Source organism: Erpetoichthys calabaricus, chromosome 10 (assembly GCF_900747795.2).
Source record: "Erpetoichthys calabaricus chromosome 10, fErpCal1.3, whole genome shotgun sequence".
Taxonomy (NCBI): domain Eukaryota; kingdom Metazoa; phylum Chordata; class Cladistia; order Polypteriformes; family Polypteridae; genus Erpetoichthys; species Erpetoichthys calabaricus.
Window position 1 is genome coordinate 113706492 of NC_041403.2, and position 12588 is coordinate 113719079.

Sequence of the window (12588 nt, forward strand, 5' to 3'; positions counted from 1 at the left end):
TAGATCAGATCAGTGGGAATAACTGATAGCTAATAGAAAATATAATGAATTTTAGACAAGAAATACAATGCAACGTCTAAATGTAAATGGAGCAGACGTAGGAGGAAATGGTGAAAATGGTTTACTGTATGTCAGGGGTTTTTAAGAAAGAGAAAAGGAAAACGTTTAACATAGATATACCGTAGGAAGACCTACGATGGTGATCAACATAGCATCAGAGTAATAGATGAAGAGTCAACATGCAAGTGTTAGCATAATGAGGATAAAGTTGCGTTAATGTGCTACTAGACTATACAGTCAAAAAAGCATACAAGAAATGGATAATTATATGAAATAATAATACAAATATATGGTCTAGGCAAACATTTGTTCATTGGAAAAAGACCAAGTTGAAATATACAGATACAGTAATACCTCGCTATATCGCGCTTCGACTTTCGCGGCTTCACTCTATCGCGCATTTTATATGTAAGCATATTTAAATATATATCGCGGATTTTTTGCTGGTTTGTGGATTTCTGCGGACAATGGGTCTTTTAATTTCTGGTTCAAGCTTCATCAGTTGGTTTGTTCAGTTGATTTCATACAAGGGACGCTATTGGGAGATGGCTGAGAAGCTACCCAACCACAGCGCGTATTATGTATTAAATAAAACTCCTCAAATATATTGTGAGCACGGGGGCTGTTCGCACCCCTAGAGGACACAGCCGCTCCTCAAAAAACGCTGAAAGATTACCTTCACATTGCTCCCTTCTTTGCTGGGCTTACATGTGGCTGCTTTGCAAGCGATATGCTTCCCGCATGGTGCTTCGCATACTTAAAAGATCAAACAGCACGTATTGATTTTTGATTGTTTACTTTCCTCTCTCTCTCTCGCTCTGACAGAGGGGGGTGTGAGCAGAGGGGCTGTTCGCATACTGGCCTAGAGGATACGGACGCTCCTCTAAAAAAATGCTGAAAAATGCTTGCTCCCTTCCTTGCAGCTACAGTACTTTGTCCGGCGGTGCTTCGCATACTTAAAAGCCAAACAGCCCTATTGATTTTTGACTGTTTGCCTTTTTCTCTCTCTCTCTGACGCGCACTCCTTTGAAGAGGAAAATATGTTTGCATTCTTTTAATTGTGAGACGGAACTGTCATCTCTGTCTTGTCATGGAGCACAGTTTAAACTTTTGAAAAAGAGACAAATGTTTGTTTGCAGTGTTTGAATAACGTTCCTGTCTCTCTACAACCTCCTGTGTTTCTGTGCAAATAATCTGTGACCCAGGCATGACAATATAAAAATGACCATATAAACATATGGTTTCTACTTCGCCGATTTTCACCTTTTGAGGTTGGGGGTCTGGAACGCAACCCCCGCGATGGAGGAGGGATTACTGTAGTTGAGAAATGCCATCTTGTAGTAGACTGAATGGTTTCCTATTGTTTGTTTATTTGGTCTTGTTGAGATTTTGGTTATGAGGGAAACCTCATAAACAGAGCTATTACAATGAGATGAGTGTGGAAGAAGAAAAAAAACAGACATAAGTTTGAAGACAGGGCATCGAAAATGAAAGCGGGGTTTTTAAAATACTGTACTTAAATTTAATGTACTGGAGCAATTGTCTAACCTTTTCTAGTCCTTTTTCCAGATATTAAAGAATGAAACAAGGAACAGTAATAAGAAATGTGAACAAAGAAAAGTGAATTGCTACAAGTGGATTGTCCAAACTTTTTCTGTCAAAAAATAATGATAATTATGGAATATTTCATATGGAAAGTTATTTGTGATCAATTTTTATTAAAATAAAATGTCTACACAATAATCCCAAGTAAATAGTGTAACACAACAGCCATCATGTCCCCTGAATAAGAGCAAAGGGACAAAAGTACCCATGGGCCCCAGCCAACCAGGCTTTAATTGACTGACTCGAGACAGACCAATTCTCATTGGATATAATTTAAGCATGATTGATTTGTCATGAGGACATTTCTAGGGAAATTAAAGTAAAAAATATGGAATGCCAGATGTTAAAAGTGACAAGCTCTGGGGTGTTTCATTGAGAGGGAAAGAGTAATTTAGATGCTAAAGTAGCAAGACAGAATAGTGCATGTTGGTAAGAAGTGAGAAGTGAGTTTGCTTTTAAATAGACTGATAACAAGCTTTGCACAGATAATAGGAAGGCCAAATTGAACTCTGTGAGGAGCCATGAAGGAGGTTGAAAGTTGGGGCAAAGCCAGGACCTGACTGAGCGCACAGTGAACGCCCAGTGGTTGATTTCTAAATCGGAAAGCGACACTCCAGAACTGTGCCTGTCATAAATGAAGGTAGATTACTTAAAAAAAATCTCTGTTACAATTCAATAAGAAATTAGAATGGAGGCACCAGCATGTGACAATATATTGTGGAAAGCTATATCCATTAGTGAAGAAGAGATATCAGCTCCTAAATATCTGAGCTTGGTGGATACAAGGATGAAAGGTAGAAGGGAGGCAAATTCATATGGAAAGCTGAAGTACAAGCATTTATGACATTAAAAATATGCCTTATCATAGTTAGTGGTGGGAATGTTTTGATAAAAGATTTTTGACATTACAATTTACCAATTAAGAAAGTAGGGGATATGGCATCATATTGATCAAGTTGGAAGTGCGGCTGACTTTAGCTGGTTCACTGTGTTTGATTTGCACAATTTTTTTATGAATTTCAATTTTTTTTTCTTATCTGGTTTTTAAGGATTCTAATCATGTCTTTACATACAATGGACAAAAAGCATAACTAATGAAATCATTACAAGGGATTTTGATTTTTTTCTTCACAATAAATAAAGAAAATTATTAAATGATTGTAAAGCATTTTTTTTTTTTACTTACGTATTTCCTGTTAGCTCTTTGTCTGTATGTGCATACTACTGTATGTAATATATGTGTATATGGGGAAATTTATAGGGGTGTGTGTATGTTTAAATAGGCATACAGATAAATGGCACAGGGTGGGGTAAGGTATTTGGCTTTTGCAGAAGCTCTATAAACAAATAAATAAGCATTAGGGGGGCTGTTTTTTTGTAATAATCTATCAGACACATCAGGATAACTAAAATGAGAAAAAACTAAAAAGAAAGAAAAAAAGCTATCAAAGTCACAGTGAGGTGTTATAAAGACGTATGTATGTACATAGTGTGTGTGTGTCTGTATGAATGTGATGACTTCCCACAATGGCTGGTCTTTGCTACAGGCTGAGTATGATTGTCCTTAAGAAACAATGACAATGTGCTGTTGAGAGAAGAATAAAATATAGTACAGAAAGTATTTGTTCAGCAGTTGTGATTAACCTTTCAGATCTTCTGTCTTGTACCATGTAGTCACACTGAAACTCTCACAACTTTCTTGGAGTTGAATTCAAATTGGTAAATTTAATTAGTAATTTTTTGACTGGATGAATAAGAGATTTGGGGTTCCTGCAACTTGTATACAATTTCATATTTCCATGTTATTCTCATTTGTTAATGTTAAACTTGAACTTAAACCCTATGGCTAATCATGCACATAATTCAGTATTGCTTTTATGTTCTGTTTTACAGAAGAAGAGGCCTGCAGTAAAGGTTGAGACTGGTACCAGGATAATGAATGATGTTGATATCAGCTGGATCCCTCAGGAGGCACTCAGCATCTTCAGTAAGACATTTTTTGTTTTGCTCTGTTTTAATTTTTTGTTTTTTTTAAATTGTATTATATGTTGCCTTCACTGGCACTGGCAATGTAAATTAACATTTTAACATTCCAGTAGAACAAAGGCCCCTCCCAATGTAATTGAATCTTTAAAGTATTGAGTCTCCTGAAAAGCATTAGGCAAGGGCGGCAGTACATGGAAAACCAGAATTGTAACCAGAAAGGAAACCTGCAAGTTTCCCTTGGGATACTGAATATTATGCGTCTTAGCAAATGTTGGGGATGCTTCACTCTTTACATGTGGTGAGACTGAGTTTACAGAATGTTGGAAGGAGGGCGTTATATATACAATTCCAGGCCTTTTTAAATGATTAGCAGAAGATCATTTGTTTCTGGCTATCTCCAAGAGGAAGTAGTACGAGTAGATGAATTTTGAAAGGAAGCAGCTTTGAAGCTACCTAGGAGACTTGACCCTTTAAAGACTATAGATGGCTCAAGGGTATGGAGAATTTGGGGACCAGCAGTTGCTTTATAGACTTTACAGATCTGACTCAGACCCTTGAAGGTATTTCAAGTCATATGCTCAGAATGTGTTAAGGAGTGTTTGGAAAAAAAATTCAATGATGTTGAAATATGGTACACAAACCTGACCTGGGTAGACAGGGGTGGATGACCTGTTTTGGCAGACCCAGAGTGGGAGCAGTGGTTTATTTCTTGCCTGGTTACTTTGTATACAGTAGTTCCATTTTTTTATCCACCCTTTTTCTTTTGGCATGTTTAACCTGCTTTGCATTTTCATGTACGTAGAGGATCATCACATGCTTGGTCACTGCTAGTAATACATGTTTTAGGAAAGCTATGTAATCATATTGATGCCAGGAATGGCATTTAGCAAAACGTATTTGCTCCCAGAATAAACCATACTTACTAAATCTTCCATTCAACAGATATTGATTCTAACAAAAATAATTCTTTTTCAAAAAATGAAACACATATTTGTCTTGGTTTATTTACTGAGCACAAGATTAATACATACAACCTTATAATGTATAAAAATATTTACTATTTAAAATTGTTTGATATGTATTTTAATCTTTATCTCCTATAAAACATTTGATACCATATAATCATAACTACTTAATGATTGTTCTTATGAGAGTTTTTTCATGCTATCTTTTTTAAGTGTTTATCATGGCACTGAGAGAGTATGATAAGCACTAAGTACATTTAAGATGTGCAATATGATACTGACATGCAAATGATTCTTAAACCTAAAAAAATGAAATTTGATCTCTCTCTCTCTATTATAATAAAAAATCTTGGGAAGAGAGATGAGACTTTCTCAGAGAGACACTTTCACCTCCCGCAAGATGAGACTTTGTGCCAAGAGATTTAACCACACCCGGGGCCAGAAATAAAAGACAAAGAGTAAATAACAAAGTAGAACGTCGTAAAGAATTCAAAAACGTTGGCGCGATACACATGCGGAGCAGATAAGCGATAATGGAAGGACGAAAATCCGAAAGTCTCAAAGAAATGATAGTAAAGATCGCATTAGCGCAAACAAACGGAAATTATTACTTGGTGAAATAACGGAAAAGCGAAAAGAGATTGAATATATTGTTCAGATTTAAACTTTAAGTCAGAGACTTGTAGATCGTCTAATTCATGTTGTCATCAGGGAAAAGTAGTGTTCCTTCCCAATAAAGAGGCGTATCCGTGAGAATTAAAAGATTTGTTATTTGGTGAAAGTGAAATCCCACGAGAGAAAATTTCAAGCCCCGTGAGACAAGACCTTATGCAAAGAGATTTGGAAAAGTTGCACCCACATCTAAAACATTTACAACCATTGTGGGGTACAGCCCGGACACAGACAGGTAGACATCATATTTTCACCCAACACACGTTTATTTACAGTTAGTAGTGCACAAAACCCAGTGCCGAAACACCAATCACCCCTTTCAGTCCTGGCAACAACACAATGCCTTAAATGTCTTTTGGTCCGCCTCCACTCCTCTCCAACACGCTTCGTCTTCTTCCTCCCGACTCTCGCTCCTGACTGGAGAGAGACGGCCCCTTTTATGTGCCCCGGATGGGCTCCAGGTGCATCCTCAGGGCCTCCGTAGCCACACCCCTGTGTGGCGGAAGCTCCCAAGGTGAAGTCGGAAGTCCACCGGGTGCCCTCAAGTCTCTTCCCCCCAGTACTTCCCGGTGTGGCGGAAGTACTGAGGGCCAACACTCCCAAGGCATTGGGGCGCCCCCTGGCGGTGACCACGGGCCCCTACAGGGTTGAGCTTCCAAGCTCCATACCCGTGGTCCCCAAAGCCACCAGGGAGGACGCCTCCTCGTGTCCTGGAGGAGGCACAAGCCCTCCTCCACTCCTCCTGGGTGTCCCGGCCGGGCATGGATGCCCGCCGGGCACCACAGTGCCCCATCGCCAGCGAAGACCCGTTGGTCTGAGCGACACACCCTGTTAGGGCGGCTCAACCCCGAAGTGGGTCCTACTCTCTGTCCAGGGTCCAATCTGGCACCCTGGAACTCTCTTCTTCGGCACCCCCTCCAAGATCTCCTCGCCCCGCTGTTCAGTGCCGCTCGTGCCTTCGCAGCCTCCGCTGGTTGAGAGGCTGCCCCATCACCAGCGAAGTGTCGTCCGGCCAGACGGTCCATCTGATGAGAGACAGCTTCCCACGAAGAAGGTCCTACTGCTTGTCCTGGGCCCCATCCTGCAACAGATAGAAACACAGGGGCAGAGACACTGCCTGGACACCCTCCTCAGGTGTCCCTCTGTGCCACGCACTGGCAGCGCTCCCCTCCTTTACCAGGACCCCCGGAACTTGCCTGTTCGGAACCTTCTCCGCGGGTTGCGTGCCCCTCTAGCTGACGGGACCCGCCTGCTTTTCTCTCCATTCCACTGGCTCTGGGGAGTGGCCCTTCACTGGACGTGCGCACCCAGCAGCACATCCTTTCCTGTTGGAGGAATCGGCACTCAGCCCTCGATCCCTCCTTTCCCTCTTGGACGCCCTGATGGTTTCAGTCTGGGCATGACAAACGCTCAGCCTCATTCCCGTCTGCGTCCATGCAGAGCGACAGGAGACTGCCGCGGGCTCAGGGAGTCGGGCGCTAGGACCCAGGGCACTTGTCAGCCCCTGTCCGCCCTGCCCTCTCGCTGTTACTCCCCCCTCACCACGCGAGCAGCCTGCACCGCAGCATCCGCTGTCGGAGACCTACCGACATGGTCCCGATCACTGACATCACGGTCCCCATCGGTAGGATCTCCCTTTCTTTGTACGGGGATGGCCTTACTTACCGTCCCCGCCGCGTCCCTCCGGCTGAAGCCTCTAGCGCCGCGCCGATCTGCCCACTGTCGCAGCGACGTCAGGGTTGCGGTCGCCTTCATCTCCAGCTCCTTCAATCGCCCTCGGAGGACGCGTAATACCTGGAATAGCGACGCCGCGGGCTGGAGGCATTCCTCCAACTCCTGCAGTGCCGCGAGCAAAGATAGATTGTCAGTCGGCGGTTGCCTTACCTTTTTCTCAGGCAAATCCGCCGGCTGCTCTCTGGGGGTCCTTCCAACCGGCCCCGTCGGGTCCTTTCTCAGCCTGGGATTGACATTCCTTGTGCCCGCCTCCATCCAATCATCGGCGGACACGTCAGACACACCGCCCAATCCCGAGCCAGTCTCTGGGAGCGGCTTCCGGTCCGCGGCCATTTTGGCTCTGTTTCCTCGTCTCCTGATGCGGTGACGTGCCTCCCTGGATTCCAGCAGCTGCTGCTTATCGAGCTGCAGCGACTCCTTCCTCGTGGCACTGCCTACTGCCGCCTCGGGCCGTCGACAGCCTGAGGCACGGCATACGGTTGCCACTGACGCAGTCCCAGGTAGTCCCTGCCTGTAGCACAAAAGGTAAACTCGCCCCTACGGGGCCTATCGCCATTGGGCAGGGTACTCACCTCCTGGGACTCGCCTTCCTGTGTCGCCGTCCTCACCGCACTGCCGAACCGGACGTCTTCGGCGACAATGTGCCTGCTGGAGCCTGCTGCACTCCGGCAATGTCCGTGTTCTTCTCCCCGCACCAGGAGACTCTGGCCGTTCAGTGGACCAGTGGCGGGCCGCGAGATGAATCGCTCTCATGGGGTTGTGCATGCGTCACTCCCGCGACGCGTGTGTGGGCTAACCTGCTGCTCCGGACTGTCCACAAAATTATTTTTTTGGGGTCCCTGCCTTGAACCAGGCAGAGAGTCCCATCTGGGATGCCATTGTGGGGTACAGCCCGGACACAGACAGGTAGACATTATATTTTCACCCAACACATGTTTATTTACAGTTAGTAGTGCACAAAACCCAGTGCCGAAACACCAATCACCCCTTTCAGTCCTGGCCACAACACAATGCCTTAAATGTCTTTTGGTCTGCCTCCACTCCTCTCCAACACGCTTCGTCTTCTTCCTCCCGACTCTCGCTCCTGACTGGAGGGAGGCGGCCCCTTTTATGTGCCCTGGATGGGCTCCCTGTGTGGCGGATGGGCTCCCTGTGTGGCGGAAGCTCCCAAGGTGAAGCCGGAAGTCCACCGGGTGCCCTCAAGTCTCTTCCCCCCATTACTTCCCGGTGTGGCGGAAGTACTGAGGGCCAACACTCCCAAGGCATTGGGGCGCCCCCCTGGCAGTGACCACGGGCCCCTACAGGGTTGAGCTTCCAAGCTCCGTACCCGTGGTCCCCAAAGCCACCAGGGAGGACACCCCCTCGTGTCCTGGAGGAGGCACAAGCCCTCCTCCACTCCTCCTGGGCGTCCCGGCCGGGCATGGATGCCCACCAGGCACCACACCATGCACATGGTTCAATCATTTCTCATTTGTGTGAATGCTATTGTCAGCCACAGTTCGTGTAGAGAGAAAGAAACGATATTCACTCACGGGCAGTTATACATTGCATTGTCACTATGTAAGTCCAAACATGGAGTCAAAATTCAATGCGATATTGACGAAAAGGGAAAAGCGAAAAAGAGATCAAATATATGGACATAGGAGATATGATTGAAGTATGTAGATATTGTTTGGCTTTAAACTTTAAGTCGGAGACTTGTAGATTGTCTAATTCATGTTGCCATCAGGAAAAAGTAGTGTTTCTTCCCAATGAAGAGGCCTATCTGCAAGAAAAAAAAGTTTTGTTGTTTGGTGAAAGTAAAATCCACATACGCAAGCGCAGGCAGGGGGGTTGGCAAATGAAGTGAGAAGGGGGTGAAGCCCCCTAGTATTATTAAATAAAAAGTTATGGATTAGTGACAATTGGTTATTCAGTTAATTAATTCAAAACCTCATATGTAGATTCTGTACTCACCACATAATTGTATTTACTGCTAAAGAATTAATATTACTTTACATCAGTGTTTACCTGTGGCTGCAGGTTTTTGTTCCAACCAGATTCCTAATCAGTGACAACACCTGATAGCACTGATCTCATTTAATAAGCCGGTATTACTTGTCTTTTATTCTACATTCAGAAAAGCACAGCAGCATGATTTTTACATTTATAAGACATTTAGAAATAGTTCTGCTTTTGCTATAGACTCTCTTTTGTTGATTTCATTATATTTTGCCCTTTCTCTATGCAGTTTTCCCCTTCGTTGTATTTTATTAATGACAATTGAAAATGAGCAGAGCAGACAAGCTGGCAAACAACACTGAAAGGCTGCAACTACTTTAGCATCAGACTCACTAATTAGTAAATAATGGATTAATTAAACAATTAGAACATCTAGAATGAAAATCAAGATGAAAATATTATTAAAAAGAAAAAAATCCATTATTCCCATATAACTGCCAGGTACATTTTAATGTATTTATATTTTATATTTTATAATTATAAATTTTAATATATATATATTACCACAACCTTAACCTCCTTAGCCTTATGTTCATCCCTGGAAAAAAAAGCCGAAAACATTGGAATTGAAAAAAATGCTATTATGTGTAAAACATCAACATAAATAGAGTAGCAAAGGGATGTCTAGTGTCTAATGCTGTACTGGTGCAGATTCACTACACGTCCATAATGTGACATATTTTGAAACTGTCACCAATGCACAGCCTGAATATATATATATATATATGTAGTTATCATACATAATATTATATATACTAGGGTGTTCGCGTCTCTGCCGTTCGTGTTGTGAAAAGGGGGGCTGAACGCACCCCAAGGAGACGTGGTCGCTGCTCCAAAACCCCCACTTAAACATTGATACAATTGGAAGCAAATACAGTTTTGTTTTACCTCCTTTTTTGTTTGATCAGCTGCTGGCTCGTAGGTGCTTCGAACATTTAAAAGACTGTACAACAGCTGTCCTACTCTTTGTCTTTTATTTCTGGACCCGGGCGTGGTTAAATCTTTTGGCACAAAGTCTCGTCTCCCGGTGACCTGAGTTCTTGATATTTTTTAATTTATAATTTAAAAATGGAATAAGAATCTGAAAATCTAACATCACATTAAAGTTCGATAAATTCTGAAAAGAATGATACCAAACATATATATGTAGGTTTTAAAATAAGCCTGATTTAAAGCATGACAAAAAAAGTCACATAACATTGTTGCAGAAAATTGTTGCACTTTTAGGGTTAGGATTTTATATATAGAGAGTACATATATATATATATATATTTATTGACATATAAGACTAAACATAAACACTAGACAGTAAAACACAGATAGATAGATACTTTATTAATCCCAAGGGGAAATTCACATACTCCAGCAGCAGCATACTAATAAAGAAAATATTAAATTAAAGAGTGATAACAATGCAGGTATACAGACAGACAATAACTTTGAATAATGTTAACGTTTACCCCCCCGGGTGGTATTGAAGAGTCACATAGTGTGGTGTATGAATGATCTCCTCAGTCTGTCAGTGGACATAACATACTGTATAGGATGGCTGTTTACTGGTATTTAGAGTTGTACTTTATCATGGTACAAATAAATAGTTTTATGATACCAAGTCTTTATTGATGATGTCCAATGTTGTGTGAAGTCGTTACTTTGTTGTTGCTTTAAGTTCAAGTGGAAGATTCTTCATACATTGGAGTGGACTCTTTCTCTTTGCTGCATGATCCTCAGTGCTGTGCTGCTGCTTCCTCAGCTTGCCTTCTGCTATCTTTTGCCACGTCATAGGGAAAAAGCATTAATCACTCTGGCTCAAGAGTTTAGGTGCTGAAGTTCCCTTCTTGAATTAATGGCTGCTCCTAAGCAGACAGGGCTCAGTGCTTAGCTTCGCAGACTGGATCTTAGTTCTCGCACTCACAAAAAGAAATGTTTGTGAGCTTCGGCCCACAGCTTTTAGTTAGTCATACAGTCATTGTCCAACCCGCTATATGCTAACACAGGGTCACGGGGGTCTGCTGGAGCCAATCCCAGCAAGCACAGGGCGCAAGGCAGGAACAAATCCCGGGCAGGGAGCCAGCCCACCACAAGGCACACACACACACACACACACACACTAGGGACAATTTAGGATCGCCAATGCACCTAACCTGCATGTCTTTGGACTGTGGGAGGAAACCGGAGCACCCGGAAGGAAACCCACGCAGACATGGGGAGAACATGCAAACTCCATGCAGGGAGGACCCGGGAAGTGAACCCAGGTCTCCTTACTGCGAGGCAGCAGCGCTACCACTGCACCACCATGCCATCCCATAGCTTTTAGTTGGAAAGAATTTTTTAGAAGGTTATTTTGGAGTGTTTCCTTTCTCTTAGAGAATCCCAGGGAAGGTGCCCAGAAGAATCCCTGAATTTCTCTCAACATGCCATTCTCTTGTCTCTTTTCTCCAGACAACTTCTCACTTACTTTAAGAGATGGGGTGAATGTGGTTTTAAAGGAAGGCTGAACTTTCTCCTGATTGGACTAAAGTCTCTTCAGTCACAAAATCTGTCTTTTAATAGGCAAGTTCTTCTGTCCATTTAATGATCATTCCTTGAATTATAGTTCTTTGTTCTTGCTTGAGTCCATTTCATGCCTTCTAGCTCAAGAAGTCTGCAGAGGGGAATCTGGGGAGATGTCACTTCTGATTTACACCTTTGTTATTAGATGAAGTCCAGGCCTATCCTGTTGTAAAAGCTGGAGTTCAGTCACTTAGTTTGGAATGCAAATGGAGGTTTTGTACATCTGGATGCCTGCCTGTCTATCTGCTTTCTTGATAGGCCTGGGGTGCCACAAAAGCCTAGCCTACCCACTTTGTCCTACTCTTTTAATGCCTGTCTCTTTTCAGGTAAGTCCTCGCCAAAGGCCTCACCAAGGAAGCGCACCAAGCGAGCAGCTGGCGTTGACCAGTAGAAGCTATTCAGAGCATGGCTTACCATGAAAGGGCAGACACTCTTCAAACCTTAATCACTGACAAACTGATTAATTCTGCTCCTAAAGTGAAATACACCCTATTGGGGAGGATGAAGAATGCCACAGAAGAGCAAACCTGTGGGTACCAAGGCACTGTAAGTGAAATTTGGTGCCTTTATGATCTGTGGATCTGTGGTGCTTGTCATAAAAATGGCAGATGGCATTTTATGATTTAGAGGCCAGTACTTGGCGTTCCTTCATGCGTTATGTTAAATTTCACTGAAGGAGACCAGCAACTAATGTCTAGTCATGTTTTCTGAAGAGAAATGGGAACACCTTCATGTTGACCTATTTTGTCTTTGTCAAGCTTGTAGTTTTAAATAAAGTTATTTCTCTATAACCTAGAGAACCAGCTTCTTTATTTTTAATAAGGCTATTATGATCTATGGTTGGTCTATGTTGACATGAAGGACGCAAGTTGGAGCAGCCACATTTGACTAGGCTCTAAGAAGTTCTTGCTGATTCATCATCTTGAAACAAACAGTTATTAAAGGAATACTCCTCCTAAAAATGACCAGTGTTTGTAGTAATAGATGATAAACATTTTTAATGGAGAAAAGA

General features: G+C 43.0%; 1 protein-coding gene across 1 annotated transcript in view; it reads left to right on the forward strand.

The window, feature by feature from the left end:
• LOC114659319 (translocon-associated protein subunit alpha-like) overlaps positions 1-12367 on the forward strand; it is a 30291-nt gene extending 17924 nt beyond the window's left edge. Inside the window, exons 8-9 of the mRNA XM_028811747.2 lie at positions 3559-3652; positions 11903-12367. Coding sequence (XP_028667580.2) covers positions 3559-3652; positions 11903-11967 — 159 coding nt within the window. The 3' untranslated portion in view covers positions 11968-12367. The remainder of the gene's footprint in view (positions 1-3558; positions 3653-11902) is intronic.
• Positions 12368-12588: the final 221 nt, after the last annotated feature.